Genomic DNA, 16,015 nt, shown 5'->3' with positions numbered 1-16,015 from the left:
GGCAGATCATTTGAGGTCAGGAGTTCGAGACCAGCTTAGCCAATATAGTGAAACCCTGTCTCTACTAGAAATACAAAATTTAGCCGGGTGTGGTGGCAGGTGCCTGTGGTCCCAGCTACTCGGGAAGCTGAGGCAGGAGAATCACTTGAACCTGGGAGGCAGAGGCTGCAGTGAGCCGAGATCTCACCACTGCACTCCAGCCTGGGTGACAGAGCAAGACTCCATCTCAAAAAAAAAAAAAAGTTCAGTTTCTCAGTCATGCTAGCCATATTTGAGGTACTTATTAGCCATGTGTGGCGAGCAGCTACCATACTGGAGAATATAGAACACATCCATCATTGTGGAAAGTTCTATTGGACGCCACTGGACATCTCCTTCCTATGAACTCCCAAGGCCTGTGACCTGAATTTCTTTACTGTCTTTTACCTGTAGGAAATGAGGGAGATGCACAAGGCTTTATCCCATGATTAAGGACTGCCATCTCAGGTTCATTTTCCATCCCTTTCCCCACATTTCAGAAGTCATCTGGTTTGAATTCTTTGGTTCTCTCAAGCTGCAACCCAGGCCATGCACCTCGTCTGCTCATCTGTCAGATTAAGAGGGACCCAGAGGATCCTATTCAAGGCCCACATTCTCCAAAGGAGTTAAACTTCTAAGAAGAAATTAAATGGATTCGATCTTATCTATTTATTGAAGAAACCAATCCTGGGTAAAGAAAAAAGGGAATGAGGTTTAGGGACAGAGGTGCTGGGGGAGCGAGAGAAACCCCAGCCCCTGAGTGGTGTGGTGGAGGGAAGAGAGGGGTCACTTGTAAAACTCATGCTCCTGCTCGTCCTTCTTGATGACAGTCTTGTATGCTTTCTCGAAGTCCTTGGCCAGGACAATGTAGCGGTTTTCACGGACAGCCAACATTCCACTCTGTTGAAGGATGAGAGTTAAAATCTACTTCCTGTGGCAGGGCACAGTGGCTCACACCTGTAATCCCGACACTTTGGGAGGCTGAAGTATACAGATCACTTGAGCCCAGGAGTTCGAGACCAGCCTGGGCAACATGGTGAAACCCTGTCTCTACAAAAAATACAAAAATTAGCCAGACGTGTTGGTGGGCTCCTGTAATCCCAGCTACTTGGGAGGCTGAGGTGGGAGGATCACTGCAGTGAGTCATGATTGCCCTACTGCACTCCAGCCTGGGCGACAGAGCAAGTCCCTGTCTCAAAGCAAAACACAAAAAACACTACCCCTGTATTATCCACCCCTAGTGATGGCAGAGGAAGAGAGAGATGGCGCCCACGACCCAGGGCAGCCATGAGGGGACAGGACTGCAGCAGAGTGGTTCAGAGAAGGGTCCTCACACACCCGCTGCCTGGATCCAGAGAGAAACCACCACTTACCTCCTGACAGATGGAATTGATATCAGCTCCTGAAATCTTATCTGGCCGGGCCACATCTGCAGCGAGTTAAGGAAACTATTCCCTGTGTGATGGGGTAAATGCCTGGGGCTGGAAGTCATCTTTGGCCATCTCTGTCACCTCCCCTCCTCCCTGGACCTTGGTCCCACCTGCACAGTCTGGGCTGTGGTGATGGCAGAAGTGGAGCTGAAGATCTAATCCCCGTTCCCAACTAGGGCCCCTCCCTGACTTCTGGAGCAAGATACAATCTTCCAAGTCAACCTCCTCAGAGAGGTTCATCTTGCTAGTGATAGTGGAGAAAATCAATCTCTTCTGGCGGCGGTCAGGAAGTGGAAATTCAATTTTACGGTCCAGCCGTCCTGGCCGTAGCAGGGCCGGATCCAGGGTGTCTGCTCTGTTTGTGGCCATGATTACCTGACATTGGGGGGCAGGCCAGCTCAGATCTCTGCACTCCTACCTCCTTCCTGTCACGATAACCGCCCCTTAGGTGCCAGTCCCCAACTTTCCCCAGTTCCTACACCACACCTCCCCTTGTCCATCCCAAACCCCAAACCTTGACATTGACATTCTGATCAAATCCATCCATCTGATTCAGCAGCTCCAGCAGGATCCTCTGAACCTCCCTGTCGGCTGAGAGTGCACAGCATGGTCAGTCCCAGGCATCCCATGCAACAAGCCTGTCCAAGACCCCAGGCCTTGTTTCGGCATCACTTACCCCCTGTCTGAGCATCGAATCTCTTGGTGGCGATGGCATCAATCTCGTCTATGAAGATGATGGCAGGTGCATTCTCCTTGGCCAGGCGGAACACATCCCGGACCATGCGGGGGCCCTCACCCAGGTACTTCTGTACGAACTCCGAGCCCACGACCCGGATGAATGCAGCTGATGACAGGATGACAAGGGTTAGATGGGGATGAGCCTCTTGAGGGGCCCATTCCGCTTTAACAGAGACTGAGAATTCCTTGAAGACATCCTTTAACTTGGATACCCGTACCTAGTAGTTGTGTCATTCTCTCATGCCCAAGGGTGGGTCCCACATCCAGCCCTGAGGAACAGCCATCTACTTGTACCCCACAGTGACCCAGTGGCCTAAATCATGAATCCTCCTCACAAACGTGTCACTTTTTTTTTTTTTTTTTTTTTTTTTGAGACAGAGTCTTGCTCTGTCGCCCAGGCTGGAGTGCAGTAGCACAATCTCAGTTCACTGCAACTTCTGCCTTCAGGGTTCAAGTGATTCTCCTGCCTCAGCCTCCCGGGTAGCTGGAATTACAGGCGTGCACTGCCATGCCAAGCTAATTTTTGTATTTTTAGTAGAGACGAGGTTTCACCATGTTGGCCAAGCTGGTCTTGAACTCTTGACCTCAAGTGATCCACCCACCTTGGCCTCTCAAAGTTCTGGGATTACAGGCATGAGCCACCATGCCCAGCCAGATGTGTCATTTTTTTGGCCCAACATTTAAAAATCAGGATATGAAATACTAAAAAAAAGAAAGGAAAAAACCAGTCTAGATTTCTGGAGCACTTGCAAAATCAGCAGGAAAACAGACATGCTGCCCATACACTAAGACATCATACTGCCTCGCCAAGAGCTCTGAGTTCCCGTTTGCTAGAAGGACCAGCTTTTTAATTTCCTGAAAAAGATCAGGGACCACAGGCATGTTCTGATATAACTGACAATTGGCAATGGGGTTGAAGACAGATTTGTTCTGGGCCCTCCCTTTGGACTTGGAGTACAGTGGTATGATCATAGCTTACTGCAGCCCCAATCTCCTAGGCTCAAGCAATCCTCCCTCTTCAGCCTCCTGAGTAGCTAGGACTATAGGCATGTACCCACACCTAGCTTTTTAAAATTTTTGAGGAGATGGGTCTTGCTATATTGCCCAGGCTGGTCTCAAACTCCTGGCCTCAAGCGATCCTCCTGGCTTAGCCTTCCAAAGTGCTGGGATTATAGGCATGAGCCACCCCATGCTTGACCTTGGCCTTGTTTCTTAAAGTTACACTTGTTTCTTAAGGATCAGATGCTTTGTGTTGTATGAAGCATACCCCCAGGACTCTCCTTCCAGCCACCAGAGAAGGGGGACATGCAGTCCATAGACAGACTGAGTGGTTTTATGTCATAAACTAGGAACTGTTCAAGGCTTCAGCCCTGCCCTGTTCACTCCCTAAGATCCAGACTTTACACCTGGCTCAAGGGGTCCCTCTTTCTTGGTACTTGCATCAGCTGGGGGCTCATTCAGCATCCTAACCTCAAGATTTCTGACTTTTTCTGCTCCAAACACACCTTGACTACCTGACTTTGGCCACACATTTACTTGGCTGTTCTGCAAATGTCCAACCAGTTCCACATGAAATCCCCATCCCTGGAATTGCCTTATCTGGCTCAGCCTGTCTGTCAGCCTTTCCTACTCAATCACTACAGTCCCCTTCCTACCCCAACCTTCCCTGTCCTCCCAATCTCTCAGCCCCCTCTGGGCTCTACTACTCCTTCCACCTACCCTGGAATGGGCTCCTGCTTCAGTTACTCACTCTTAGTAAGCTGTGCTGTCACCGGAACAAATAGATGAATTCCCCCCGAAAAACGAGAGGAAAAAAAGGCTCACACCTGTGATCCCAACACTTTGGGAAGCTGAGGCAGGAGGATGGCTTGAGCCCAGGAGTTCAAGACCAGCCTGGGCAACATAGCAAGACCCTGTCTCTACTGAAAATGAAGATACAAAAATTAGTTAGGCATGGTGGCACATGCCTGTAGTCCCAGCTACTTAGGAGAGGCTGAGGTGGGGAGGACTGCTTGAGCCCAGGAGATTGAGGTTGCAGTGGGCTATGATCACACCACTGCACTCCAGCCTGGGTGACAGAACAAGACCCTGTCTCTCTCTTTTTTTTTCTTTTGGAAACGGAATCTCGCACTATCGCCCGGGCTAGAGTGCAATGGTGCAATCTTGGCTCACTGCAACCTTGGCCTCCCGGGTTCAAGCGATTCTCCTGCCTCAGCCTCCTGAGTAGCTGGGATTACAGGTGCCCACCACCACGCCTGGCTAATTTTTTTTGTATTTTTAGTAGAGATGGGGTTTCACTATGTTTGCCAGGCCGGTCTCGAACTCCTGACCTCGTGATCCGCCCACCTCGGCCTCCCAAAGTGCTGAGATTATAGGCGTGAGCCACCGCGCCTGGCCAGACATGACCCGGTCTCTAGAAAACAAAACAAAACTCAACCCCAGTCAGCAGCTTTTCCCATTTCTACATCCCTTCTACACCTTCTCTCTTCCCTCCCTCTGCCAGTGACAAACCACCCCAATTCACTCAGAAAAACGACAGAACCTGAAGTGAGGGTCTCTAGTGGGAAAAGCTGATAAAATTTGAAGGAGGTCTAAACTTTAGTTCATTGTATTGTACCACTGTTAATTTCCTGGTTTTCCTAATTGTACTATGATTACATAAGATAATAACATTAGGGAATCTGGGTGAAGGGTACACAGGGCCACACTGAAGAACTGTCTTGGGCCACACATAAAATACACTAACACTAATGATAGGTGATGAGCTTAAAAAAAAAATCACAGCCGGGTGCAGTGGCTCACACCTGTAATCCCAGAATTTTGGGAGGATCCCCTGAGGCCAGGAGTTCGAGACCAGCCTGGCCAACATGGTGCAACCCCATTTCTACCAAAAGTACAAAAAAAAATTAGCCAGGCGTGGTGGCATGTACCTGTAATTCCAGCCACTCGGGAGGCTGAGGTAGGAGAATCGCTTGAACGCAGAAGGCGGAGGTTGCAGTGAACCAAGATAGCACCACTGCACTCGAGCCTGGGCTACAGAGTGAGACTCTGTCTCAAAAAAAAAAAAAAAAAAAAAAAAATCACACACAAAAAATCTCATTATGTTTTAAGAAAGTTTACAGGCCGGGCACGGTGGCTCACGCCTGTAATCCCAGCACTTTGGAAGGCTGAGGCGGGTGGATCATGAGGTCAGGAGATCTAGACCATCCTGGCTAACACAGTGAAACCCTGTCTCTACTAAAAAATACAAAAAATTAGGCAGGCGTGGTGGCGGGCGCCTGTAGTTTCAGCTACTCGGGAGGCTGAGGCAGGAGAATGGTGTGAACCTGGGAGGCAGAGCTTGCAGTGAGCCGAGATCGCACCACTGCACTCCAGCCTGGATGACAGAGCGAGACTCCGTCTCAAAAAAAAAAAAAGAAACTTTACGAATCTGTGTTGGGCCACATTATCTGTTTGCTTTTCCAACTAAGACATCACCTCCATAAGGAGGTATTCTGTTTACTGCCACGTCTCTATTCTTTTTTTTTTTGAGACAGAGTCTCACTGTCACCCAGGCTGAAGTGCAGTGGCGCCATCTCGGCTCACTGCAAGCTCCGCCTCCCGGGTTCACGCCATTGTACCTCAACCTTCTGAGTAGCTGGGACTACAGGCGCTGGCCACCACGCCCGGCTAATATATATTTTTTTTTTTTGGAGATGGAGTCTCGCTCTGTCGCCCAGGCTGGAATACAGTGGCGTGATCTGGGCTCACTGCAAGCTCCGCCTCCCGGGATCACGCCATTCTCCTGCCTCAGCCTCCCAAGTAGCTGGGACTACAGGCGACCGCCACCGCGCCCGGCTAATTTTTTTGTATTTTTAGTAGAGACGGGGTTTCACCGTGGTCTCGATCTGATCTCGTGATCCGCCCGCCTCGGCCTCCCAAAGTGCTGGGATTACAGGCATGAGCCACCGTGCCTGGCCCACGTCTCTAGCATCTACAACACATCCGGGCACATAGTAGGTGTTCAATAAACAGTCACCAAATGACTGAGTTCTAGGTGTCTATTTCTTTTTTCCCAGTCAAGGCAAGGGACATCTCTGATTGTCATCTTTGCATTCCAGCACAAGGCTTGGTACAGAGTAAAAGTTCAATAAAGTGCCAAGCAAATGAGTAACAATGACAACAGCTAACATTTATTGCCCATTCCAGATGCTTTGTATCAATTTGCTCTTCTGAACACCCATCCAAGAAAAATAGGTACTATGATTGTTTCCATCTGACAGGTGAGGAAACTGAGTCACAGAGACGTTAACTTACCCAGGATCACATAAGAAGTTGCTGGGGGAGTAAGATTTCAAAGCCAGGCAGTCTAGCCCCAGAAAACATACTGCTTAACTACTACCTCCTATTGCTCCCTGGCTCACATGTATTAAGATCTGAACATATGCTTAAGATTTTAGGGCTTTAAAAAAAAAAAAAAAAAGTTATAGAGTGAGTGACTTTCAGACATTTTTGTCTGGCACCTACAATAAAAAATACATTTTTGGGGCCAGGCACGTGACTCACGCCTGTAATCCCAGCACTTTGGGAGGCAGAGGTGGGAGGATCCCTTGAGCCCAGGAGTTCAAGACCAGCCTGGGCAACAGAGTGAGACCCTGTCTCTACAAAAAAATTTAAGAATTAAAAAAATATATACATTTTTGGAGAGCTACAAGTATACATGAGTGTGCACATGTGTATGAAACAAGTTTCATGAAACAGATGAACTTGCACCATGTATACTTGTACCATGGTATAAATACCATGTGGATGTTCTCTGGCGCTTTCTGTTCTATTTCATGTTTCAAAATACTGGCTGCAACCCACAAATTGAAATTCATAATTACTAATAGGTCACAACCCATTGCAGGAAAACACTGCATTATTTCATTAACTACTCACAATCACCGGGTGAAATGAGTCTTTAACTACTAGGAAAGGCCCAAGGAGGTGAAGTCAGCACAGCCAGTAACATGCACACATGGGCTGTGACCCCAGAGTCTATGTTTCTAATCACTGTGCAGTGCCAGTGAGCGAGCAGGGAGCAAGGCGAAGAGGCCAGAAGATGAGAGCTCGGGGCAGGGGCGAAAGGGCTCACCTGTTGTGTGATGTGCCACCGCCTTTGCCAACATGGTCTTCCCGCAGCCAGGTGGGCCATACATGAGGACGCCTCGGGGGGGATCGATGCCGATCTGAAACCCAGAGGAAGGAAGAGAAGTGGGAGTCAGGGGTTCCACCTCCAACCCCAGACCCAATGGGGCCTCTCCCTTCCCTGCCACCTGCACCGCCTCACCTGCTTGTAGAGCTCGAAATGCGTGAGCGGGAGCTCCACGGCCTCCCGCACCTCCTGCTTCTGGATGTCCATGCCTCCGATGTCCGCGTACATCACATCTGGCTTCTGGTCTGGAGGGAGAGCAGAGCTGGGGCTCCTGGCCAGGTGCTCAAGGTCCCCATGGGGCCCTCCCAGCTGCAGGCTCCCCCTTTACCTGAGGTGAGCATCATGATGCTGCTGTCGGCTTCGGGGGGCAGCACGTCCACCAGTGCATTGCTGTGCTTGTGGAGGGCCACTGAGGCGTTGGGCTTGAGCAGCTCCCGATCAATGGTGCTCAGGATGCGCACATAATAGTTGGAGCCTGCGAGAAGGGAGAGAGGAAAACGAGAAGTGTCAGTCTGGAAACTGCCCCTTCCCCCTTCCTCCCTCCTAATCTCCACGCCACCAACATCTCTGGTTCAGACCCTGAGGGGTCCCCTCTCGGCCTCCAGCCTTCCTTCCTGCTGTTTGTCCCCAATATTCACACGAACTCCTTGTCTACCGCCCTGATTCTCTCTTGAGCTCCAGCCCTGGCTGTCCAGCAGGCCTCCCCCTGCATCTCATACTAGTGAGGCACACTTCTCTTTCCAGGCTCAGTCTCTCTTCTGACTGTCAGACCTGGCTGACCAGCAGCCTCCTGGACACCTCCCATGATGCTCTGGACTGCCCTCCCTGTCTTCCCACAAACCTACTCCTCTATCCATGGTGCCATCTCAGGGAAAGCCACAGTATCCCAACTACCACAGGTCAAAGATAAAGGCCTCATCCTGGATACCACCCTCCCCTCATTTCCTCATAGCCCACCAGTCCAATTCCAGGCACAATCGCACACCTTTCTCCATAGCCTTTACAAGAACATGGCTTAGTCCAGAGCAACAGAGCCCAGAAACGAAAAAACAGATAAGATGCCAGTGACAATGACTATCAAGAGGGCAAGGCCTGGACCTATATAAACAGCAGCAGCTACAGTATACTCTGATAAGGACTCTGAGTCCCTATCAGGGACCATTATTTCTTTTTTTTTTTTAGACAGTGTTGCTCTGTCGCCCCAGGCTGTAGTACAGTGTCGCGATCTCGGCTCACTGCGACCTCCACCTCCCGGGTTCAACAGATTCCTGTGCCTCAACCACCCGAGTAGCTGGGATGGCAGGTGTGTGCCACCACACCCGGCTAATTTTTATATTTTTAGTAGAGATGGGGTTTCACCATGTTGCCCAGTCTGGTCTCAAACTTCTGGCCTCAAGTGATCTGCCCACCTGAGTCTCCCAAAGTACTGGGATTATACGTGTGAGGCACCATGCCTGGCCTCAGAGCTCAATCTCTTAACACTACTACTCATTGTTTCAAACTGCAGGCCCCAAACCAGTAGTAGTTGTGAAATCAATTTGGAAGGTCATGACCAGAACTGTGTTTAAAACAAAACAGACTAGAATAGGATAGAAAACATCAGCATATACCACACCTAGTAAGGCTAAATATTTCATGGTGAAACTTATGTTTTATACATCTATCTAAAAAGTAAGAGACAGAGACACATATTCACAACGTAAAATATATTTCTGGCCGGGCGCAGTGGGGCTCATGCCTGTAATCCCAGCACCTTCAGAGGGTGAGGCGGGTGGATCACCTGAGGTCAGGAGTTCAAGACCAGACTGGCCAACATGGTGAAACCCTATCTCTACTAATAATACAAAAATTAGCCAGGTGTGGTGGTCCATGCCTGTAATCCCAGCTACTTGGGAGGCTGAGACAGGAGAATCGCGTGAACCTGGGAGGCGGAGGTTGCAGTGAGCTGAGATTGTGCCATTGCACTCCAGCCTGGATGACAAGAGCAAAACTCTGTCTCAAAAAAAAAAATAAATATATATATATGTATGTATGTATGTATGTATGTATGTATGTATGTATTTCTACCTTTTGATCAGTCAAAATACTCTGAAGAACACTGCACTGCCCTGCCTTGTTTGCTGCTGCCTAGCACATGGTAGGAAATAGTTGTTAAGTGGACAAATGAATGAATGAGGTGTCCTTAGCACACCTGTGGTAGAGCCCACAATGGCTGTATTCTGATCCACAGCCTCCAGAAATTGTCCGATGACCAGCGGGATGCTTTGGATTCGCTTCACCTCCTCCTGGGCATGGAGAAATTCCTTTTTCAGGTTCTTTTGCTCATCCTTGATGTATTCCTCCTGCACCTCCAGGAACTCCAGCTCTTGCTGCAGCTTCTGTGAGCAGAGAGGGGACAGAAGGGGATGGCTCCAGCCCTTGCTGATCCAGAGAGTGGTGGAAAGTGGGGAAGAGTAAGAGATGCCAGGTCCGGTGCAAGGTCTGGGTTGGGGGTTGAATGTACCTTGTAGCGGCTGTACAGGTCCTCCAGGTCCTCAGGCTCAGGGCCCAGGAAGGACAGGCCGGTTTGGGGCCGGGACACGGACAGTGCTGGGATCTCATCCTAGACCAAAGGGGATAACTTACATTGAAAGAAGAGAAGACGGTCCTCTCATGAAAGCATCTCAACTTCACTAATGTTTGTTCCCCTCCCCACTTCACCCTGAAGTCACTTAGCCCCTAACAGACCCCTGATATCATAAGACCCTCTAAATAGATCCTGGAAACCTTTTGGCCCCCTAAACAAGCTATTTATGTCAACTTGCCCCTCAAACATCTTATGTTATCATATACCACTCATAACATGTCCCCAGTGTCACACAACCCCCAACTAGGATCTAAACGTCACATCAACTCCTTATCAGACCCAAATGCCACCTAATCCCCTTCAAGAGGTTCCTAATGTCACATGGCTCTCCTAGATAGGCTGTTAAAGTGCCTGCGCCTTCAACGAGTCCCAACATTCCCCAGTTTCCCCTCAAAGATCCCTTATGTCACAGTCTCCTAACTCACCTTAGACCTAAACATCACTCAGCCAAGCCACAGATAATACTTAACTACCCGCCCCATTACCCCCATCAGCAAAGCCCTGAACATCAGTCAGCCCCGCAGCCTAGCCCTGGGGATCACTTGGCCGCACGGCGGGATCCCATACATCACTCACCGCCTGACCCAATCCCAACGCCGGGCCACCGACGTCACTAAGCATTACCGGCCAGGGTTCGAAATCAATCCGTCTCAAAGACCCACTAACGTCACTCAATCCCCCAGCCCCGCTTTCTGAGCCTTACCTGCTACCATCACTTGGCCACCCACACAGGCTTTCGAACGGCACAAAGCGCTCCACCGAGGCCTCCGAAATCACCCCAACCCGGGCCGGGGTCCTGGAAGCCATTCATCCCCCCACTCAGGTCAGGCTTCACCCTCTCCCCGCGAGCCCGGCCCGGACTAAAAAGCCCAAGTCCCCACTGTACCTGAGCCTTCTCCACCAAGATGCCTATCTCCTCCATAGTGACCAAGCCGGCCTCTGTGTGGCCTGGGATGATCTGTCACCGCTTCCGCTGACGACAACGGAAGTCCCTGGCTGAGGAGGCTTCTGGGAAGCGTAGTTTAAGTTACCGCTGAGAGGGGCTGGAAGGGCAGGATAGGATGAAGGGCTGGTCTGGGCTCCGCCCTCAACATAGGCTCATGCGCTCTCCGTACCCGCAGGCGCGAGGGCGGGACCTGAGCTGGGCGCGTGCGCAGTATCACGCGATGGCGCCATCTCGCCCTGAAGTAGAGGGTTGGGGGTTCTCTCCGGGAGGTGGCGCAGCCTTCAGCGGAGTAAGTTCGTAGAGCTCTGGCACGGACAGTCTGGCGGCCAACTGCTCTCTTCGCTCTCTAGTGTCTGAACTGGAGGGGTCTTGAGCGGGGCTCCACAGAAGGGATCGTACGGGCGGGTAGGGTCTCCACGTAGGGCTGATCCCAAGATTGTGCGCCGCGCGGGCGTGGGAAGGTCCGAGCCGCCCCTGAAGGTGACCCTTCATACCGGGCTTTACCCCGGGAGTGAGGAGCCCCGAGCCCGCAGTGAGCAACCAGTCAAGTAGAACCCACGCGTCTGGGTTGGGGAAAAGGAGGCAGCGAGTGCCCAGAAGTTGGGCTGCACAGGAGATTCATAGACCTTAATTCTGTATCCCAGGTTTCCGCCTTACAGATCTGTGCCAGGTCCTGTGCTTAAGCTTTACAGGCATCATCGTAGCAGGTATTATATTTCCTCATTTATAGAGAAGGAAACAAGCTCAGAGCCACGAAGCCACCAGCCACAGTCACAACGTGCCGAAGGGACAAAGCATAGATTGGGACCCAGGTCTGTCTGTCCCCAAAGCCTGTACTCTTGGCCCCAGGGATACACTGCTACCCTTCACACCAGCTACAATTTTTGTTAAGTAAACCTTTTATTGAAGTTAGATAAAGAGCACAAATCATTACAGCTCGACGAAATTACACAAAGTGAACATGCCCATACAACCTGAATCCAAATCGCAAAACCAAACAGTAGAAGCCTCATGTGCTCCCCTTTCCCCCATCCCTTCTTCTCCCCGCTCCACCCCCCACCCCGAGACAGAGTCTCACTCTGTTGCCCAGGCTAATATTTGTATTTTTAGTAGAGACAGGATTTCACCATGTTGGCCAGGCCGGTCACAAACTCCTGACCTCAAGTGATCTGCCTGCCTTGGCCTCCCAAAGTGCTGGGATTATAGGCGTGAGCCACCACACCCGGCCTCCCTGATCCCTTCTAAAGGTTATCACTCATCTGTTTTTTTGGTTGTTTTTTTTGTTTTGTTTTTTTTAAGAGATAGAGTCTCTGTCGTCCAGGCTGGAGTGCAGTGGCACGATCATAGCTTGCTAGAGTCTGCAACTCCTGGCCTCAAGCTATCCTCTCTCAGCCTCTGAAAGCACCGGGATTACAGGCATGACCCACCCCATGTAGCCTTTAAAAATATATCTTTTGAAACAGGTTCTTGCTCTGTTGCCAGGCTGGAGTGCAGTGGTGAGATCACTACTCACTCCAGGTTCAACCTCCCAGACTCAAGCGATCCTATACCTCAGCCTCCCAAGCACCTGGGACTACAGGCGTGTGCCACCACACCTTGCTAATTTTAAAATGTTTTTTGTAGAGATAGGGTTTTGCTATGTTGCCCAGGCTGGTCACAAACTCCTGGACTCAGATGATCCTCCCACTTCAGCCTTCCAAAGTGCTGTGATTACAGACATGAGCCACTGTGCCTGGCTGGACTCACCCTGACTTGTGACAGCTGGGTTACTTTTGTTTGTTTTGAATTCTCTTTCTCTCTAGACCAGTACTCTGTGTACCGCGTTTGGCTTCTTCTAGTTAATGTTATTTTTGTGAGATTCATGCATACTGTGTGTAGAGATAATTCTTTCATTTTCATTCTGAATGGTTTCCATTTTATGACTATGCCCTATACCTCAGACTGGATATTTTCCAGTTTAGGGCTGTTATGGTGCTGTTGCTACCGGGGGTCCTTGTTCTTAGAGCTCCCAAGATGGTGGTGGGCTGCTTCCAAGATGGCAGCAGGTCTCTTGTTCTCTGACCTGGGGTTCTTGGCCTCAAGGATTCCAAGGAATGGAATCTTGGGCCATGCAGTGAGTGTTACAGCTCTATTCAGCTCGATTAGGAGGAACCCCAGGCACTTAGCCCGCGCAAGGACAATGGCGAGCCTCTAGCCCAACTGGGAGCGGCAATGGGTGCCGCCTCAATGGATCAGAAGTGCAGTGGCCACCCGGATCCTGAGGGGTGGAAGTCAGTGGCAGGTCTGCCACGGCTGCCATGGCAGCAGACAGCAGCAGTGGACAGTGAGCGAAAGCTCAGCTCAAGCCCTAACAAACACGGACCAGAAGAGTGTGCAGTTGCAAGATTTAATAGAGTGAAAACAGAATTCCCATAAAATGGGGGGAGACCCAAAGGGGATTGCCATTGCGGGCTCCAGTGCCTGGGTTATATCCCAATCATTGTCCCTCCTCCTGTGCTCTCAGGCGTTAGATGATTGGCTATTTCTTTACCTTCTGTTTTTGCCTAATTCGCATTTTAGTGAGCTCTCTTTACTACTTGATTGGTCGGGTGTGAGCTAAGTGGCAAGCCACTTGTTTAAAGGTGGATGCGGTCACCTTCCCAGTTGGCTTAGGGATTCTTAGTCAGCCTAGGAAATCCAGCTAGTCCTGTCTCTCACTATGAATATTCTAGTACATTTCTTTGGGCAAACTTATGTATTCATTTCTTCTGAAAATATATCCCCCTGCCAAAGAAAAACAAAAACAAAATAGACCCAAGTGTGGAATTGCTGGTCATAGGGCAGGTATGTGTTTAGCTTTAGTAGACACTGTCAGACTGTATTAATTTACACTCCCACCATTTGTATGTATACTTTTGATATTTTTTGTGTTTGAACATTGTTTTCTATTTGGTGGATGGATCATGGGTTGTCACATGAGACACTACTTGTGCATTTACTTTTGGCCAGGAAAATTCCAAACCATGATCTCATAACAGCCCTCAGAGGTAGGTTTGCTTTTCCTCATTTTACAAATGAAACTGAGGTGCAGACGGGGAAAGCCACTTCCATTAAGTTACAAAGAGAATTGGTGGCTCCTGCTCAGTGGAGATCACTGAGTAGGGAGGATCGCTGTGCTGGGAGAACCTAGAGATTCATTAGATCTGGCTCCTGCCTTTCTTAAGGTCCTAGTGTCTGTGTTTCCACAAAAAAAAGGAAAATGACAATGACAATAAATCTTTTTTTTTTTCCTCTGCATGAGCAACTCTTAATTCTGTAAGTTTTTTTTTTTTTTTTTTTTTTTGAGACAGAGTCTTGCTCTGGCGCCCAGGCTGGAGTGCAGTGGCACAATCTCAGCTCACTGCAACCTCTGCCTCCCAGGTTCAAGTGATTCTCATGCCTCAGCCTCTGGAGCAGCAGGGACTATAGGCGTGGGCCACCACACCTGGGTAATTTTTTGTATTTTTAGTAGAGACGGAGTTTCGCCATGCTGGCCAGGCTAGTCTCAAACTCCTAACCTCAAGTGATCTACCCTCCCAAGCCTCGAAAAGTGATGGGATTACAGGTGTGAGCCACTGTGCCTAACTTGGGCAATTCTGTATCCCAGGTTTCTACCTTACACCCAAAAGGCAACCTGGATTTTTACTTGAGACTTAGAATCTATTACTTAAAATGGAATCCATCATCTTGCCCCTGGCCTCCTATCCTCCCTGTTTCCAGGCTTCAGACTGAAACTCATCTGAGAGCTTTGCCTTTATTCCCCTAAGCCCAAATAATTGCCAGGTTCTCTCTGGCCCCTTTGGTAATGACAAATCAGTGTATCCCTTTGGAATTTTTATGGATAATAATCATAAATAACCATTTCCTGAACACTGACTATTGTCAACTAAAACAAAAATCAGGCCAAGTGCTCATTCTTGCTCCTATAATCTCAGCACTTTGGGAGGTGCAGGCAGGAGGGTTGCTTGAGCCCAGGAGCTCAGGACCACCCTGGGCAACATAGTGAGACCAAAAAATGTTTAAAAATTAACCCAGCATGGTCGTGCGCCCATAATTCCAGCTACTCAGGAGACTCAGGTGGGAGGATCACTTGAGCCCAGGAGGTCAAGGCTTCAGTGAACCAAGATTGTGCCACTGCACTCCAGCATGGGCGACAGTGAGACCCTGTCTCAAAAAAAAAAAAAAGGAAAGAGAAAAACATACTTTTAGAGAATTAAAGTTAGTTTTATTCAGATGTCTTACTGAGGATCACAACCTGGGAGAGTCTTTCAGAGTAACTGTTGGACTGCTCCGAAGGGTTTCAGCTTGCAGTTTTTATACAGGTGGCTGCAGCTCATGTGCTGAGAAGTTACATCAGATGTTCTCAGAAGTTACATGACAGCAAAATCTCATTAAGGTTTGGGTGTGACACATAATCATTAATCGTGTTCGATATTTTCGTATGCACAGGCAGAGGCAAGGGCTAGGATCAATGAACTTTTCTTTTTTTGTTTTTTGTTTGAGACCGAGTCTCCCTCTGTCACCCAGGCTGGAGGGCAATAGCGCAATCTCGGCTCACTGCAACCTGTGCCTCCTGGGTTCCGGTGATTATCCTGCCTCAGCCTCCCAAATAGCTGGGATTACAGATGTCTGCCACCACGCCCAGCTAATTTTTGAATTTATCTTTTCCAAAATACAGTGATTTGGGTCGTGCGGCGGCTCACTCCTGTAATCCCAGCATTTTTAGGAGGCCGAGGCGAGTGGATCACCTGCAGTCAGGAGTTCGAGACCAGTCTGGCCAGCATGGTAAAACCCCGTCTCTACTAAAAAATACAAAAAATTAGCCAGGCGTGGTGGTGTGTGCCTGTAATCCCAGCTACTCGGGAGGCTGAGGCAGAAGAATCGCTGGAACCTGGGAGGCAGAGGTTACAGTGAGCTAAGATGGCGCCATTGCACTCCAGCCTGGAGGCAGAGCGAGACTCCGTCTCAAAAAAAAAAATCTCTTTTCTTAGAAATTAAAAAAAAAAAGGCCAGGTGTAATGGCTCACGTCTGTAATCCCAGTACTTTGGGAGGCTGAGGCAGG

At 49.5% G+C, this 16,015-nt stretch overlaps 2 protein-coding genes across 4 annotated transcripts in view; one reads left to right on the top strand and one right to left on the bottom strand.

Moving 5' to 3' along the window:
• Positions 1-668: 668 nt before the first annotated feature.
• PSMC4 (proteasome 26S subunit, ATPase 4) lies at positions 669-15,117 on the bottom strand. 2 transcript variants are annotated; one of them, XM_054462751.2, is made up of 11 exons: positions 10,875-15,117; positions 9,866-9,964; positions 9,554-9,740; positions 7,691-7,837; positions 7,498-7,607; positions 7,303-7,396; positions 2,125-2,292; positions 1,963-2,039; positions 1,655-1,823; positions 1,392-1,447; positions 669-918 (listed from the first exon to the last, which is right to left on the bottom strand). In XM_054462751.2, exons 1-11 carry the CDS (start codon positions 10,908-10,910, stop codon positions 805-807), a joined length of 1,257 nt encoding a protein of 418 aa, XP_054318726.1. In that variant the 5' UTR covers positions 10,911-15,117; the 3' UTR covers positions 669-804. The 2 variants fall into 2 exon arrangements, with proteins under 2 accessions (XP_054318726.1, XP_054318727.1); XM_054462752.2 differs by lacking the exon at positions 10,875-15,117 and adding an exon at positions 10,414-10,578.
• Positions 10,665-16,015, top strand: part of LOC129019690 (uncharacterized) — a 24,040-nt gene continuing 18,689 nt past the window's right edge. The window contains exons 1-2 of one of the 2 annotated variants that reach the window (XR_010124926.1): positions 10,665-10,811; positions 11,579-11,746. Coding sequence is in view for 1 of the 2 variants with exons in the window: in XM_054462754.2 (XP_054318729.2) it covers positions 11,050-11,223 (174 nt within the window). In the remaining variant the exon portion in view is untranslated. Of the gene's footprint in view, positions 10,812-11,045; positions 11,224-11,578; positions 11,747-16,015 lie in introns of those variants that run through there. The other variant, XM_054462754.2, reaches the window with a different exon arrangement.

The sequence above is a fragment of the Pongo pygmaeus genome, chromosome 20, assembly GCF_028885625.2.
Source record: "Pongo pygmaeus isolate AG05252 chromosome 20, NHGRI_mPonPyg2-v2.0_pri, whole genome shotgun sequence".
Classification (NCBI taxonomy): domain Eukaryota; kingdom Metazoa; phylum Chordata; class Mammalia; order Primates; family Hominidae; genus Pongo; species Pongo pygmaeus.
The sequence above is the reverse complement of the archived record's forward strand: the minus strand, read 5'-3'. Positions and strand labels throughout refer to the sequence as shown.

What these genes read in the sequence shown, in the direction of transcription:
- PSMC4 (XM_054462751.2), bottom strand. Translation starts at nt 10,910, where the DNA reads ATGGAGGAGATAGGCATCTTGGTGGAGAAGGCTCAG. An exon ending in TCTTGGTGGAGAAGGCTCAG is followed by an intron (nt 9,965 to 10,874) that starts GTACAGTGGGGA and finishes CCTTTGGTCTAG; the next exon opens with GATGAGATCCCAGCACTGTC. An exon ending in ATCAGAATGTCAATGTCAAG is followed by an intron (nt 1,824 to 1,962) that starts GTTTGGGGTTTG and finishes CCCCAATGTCAG; the next exon opens with GTAATCATGGCCACAAACAG.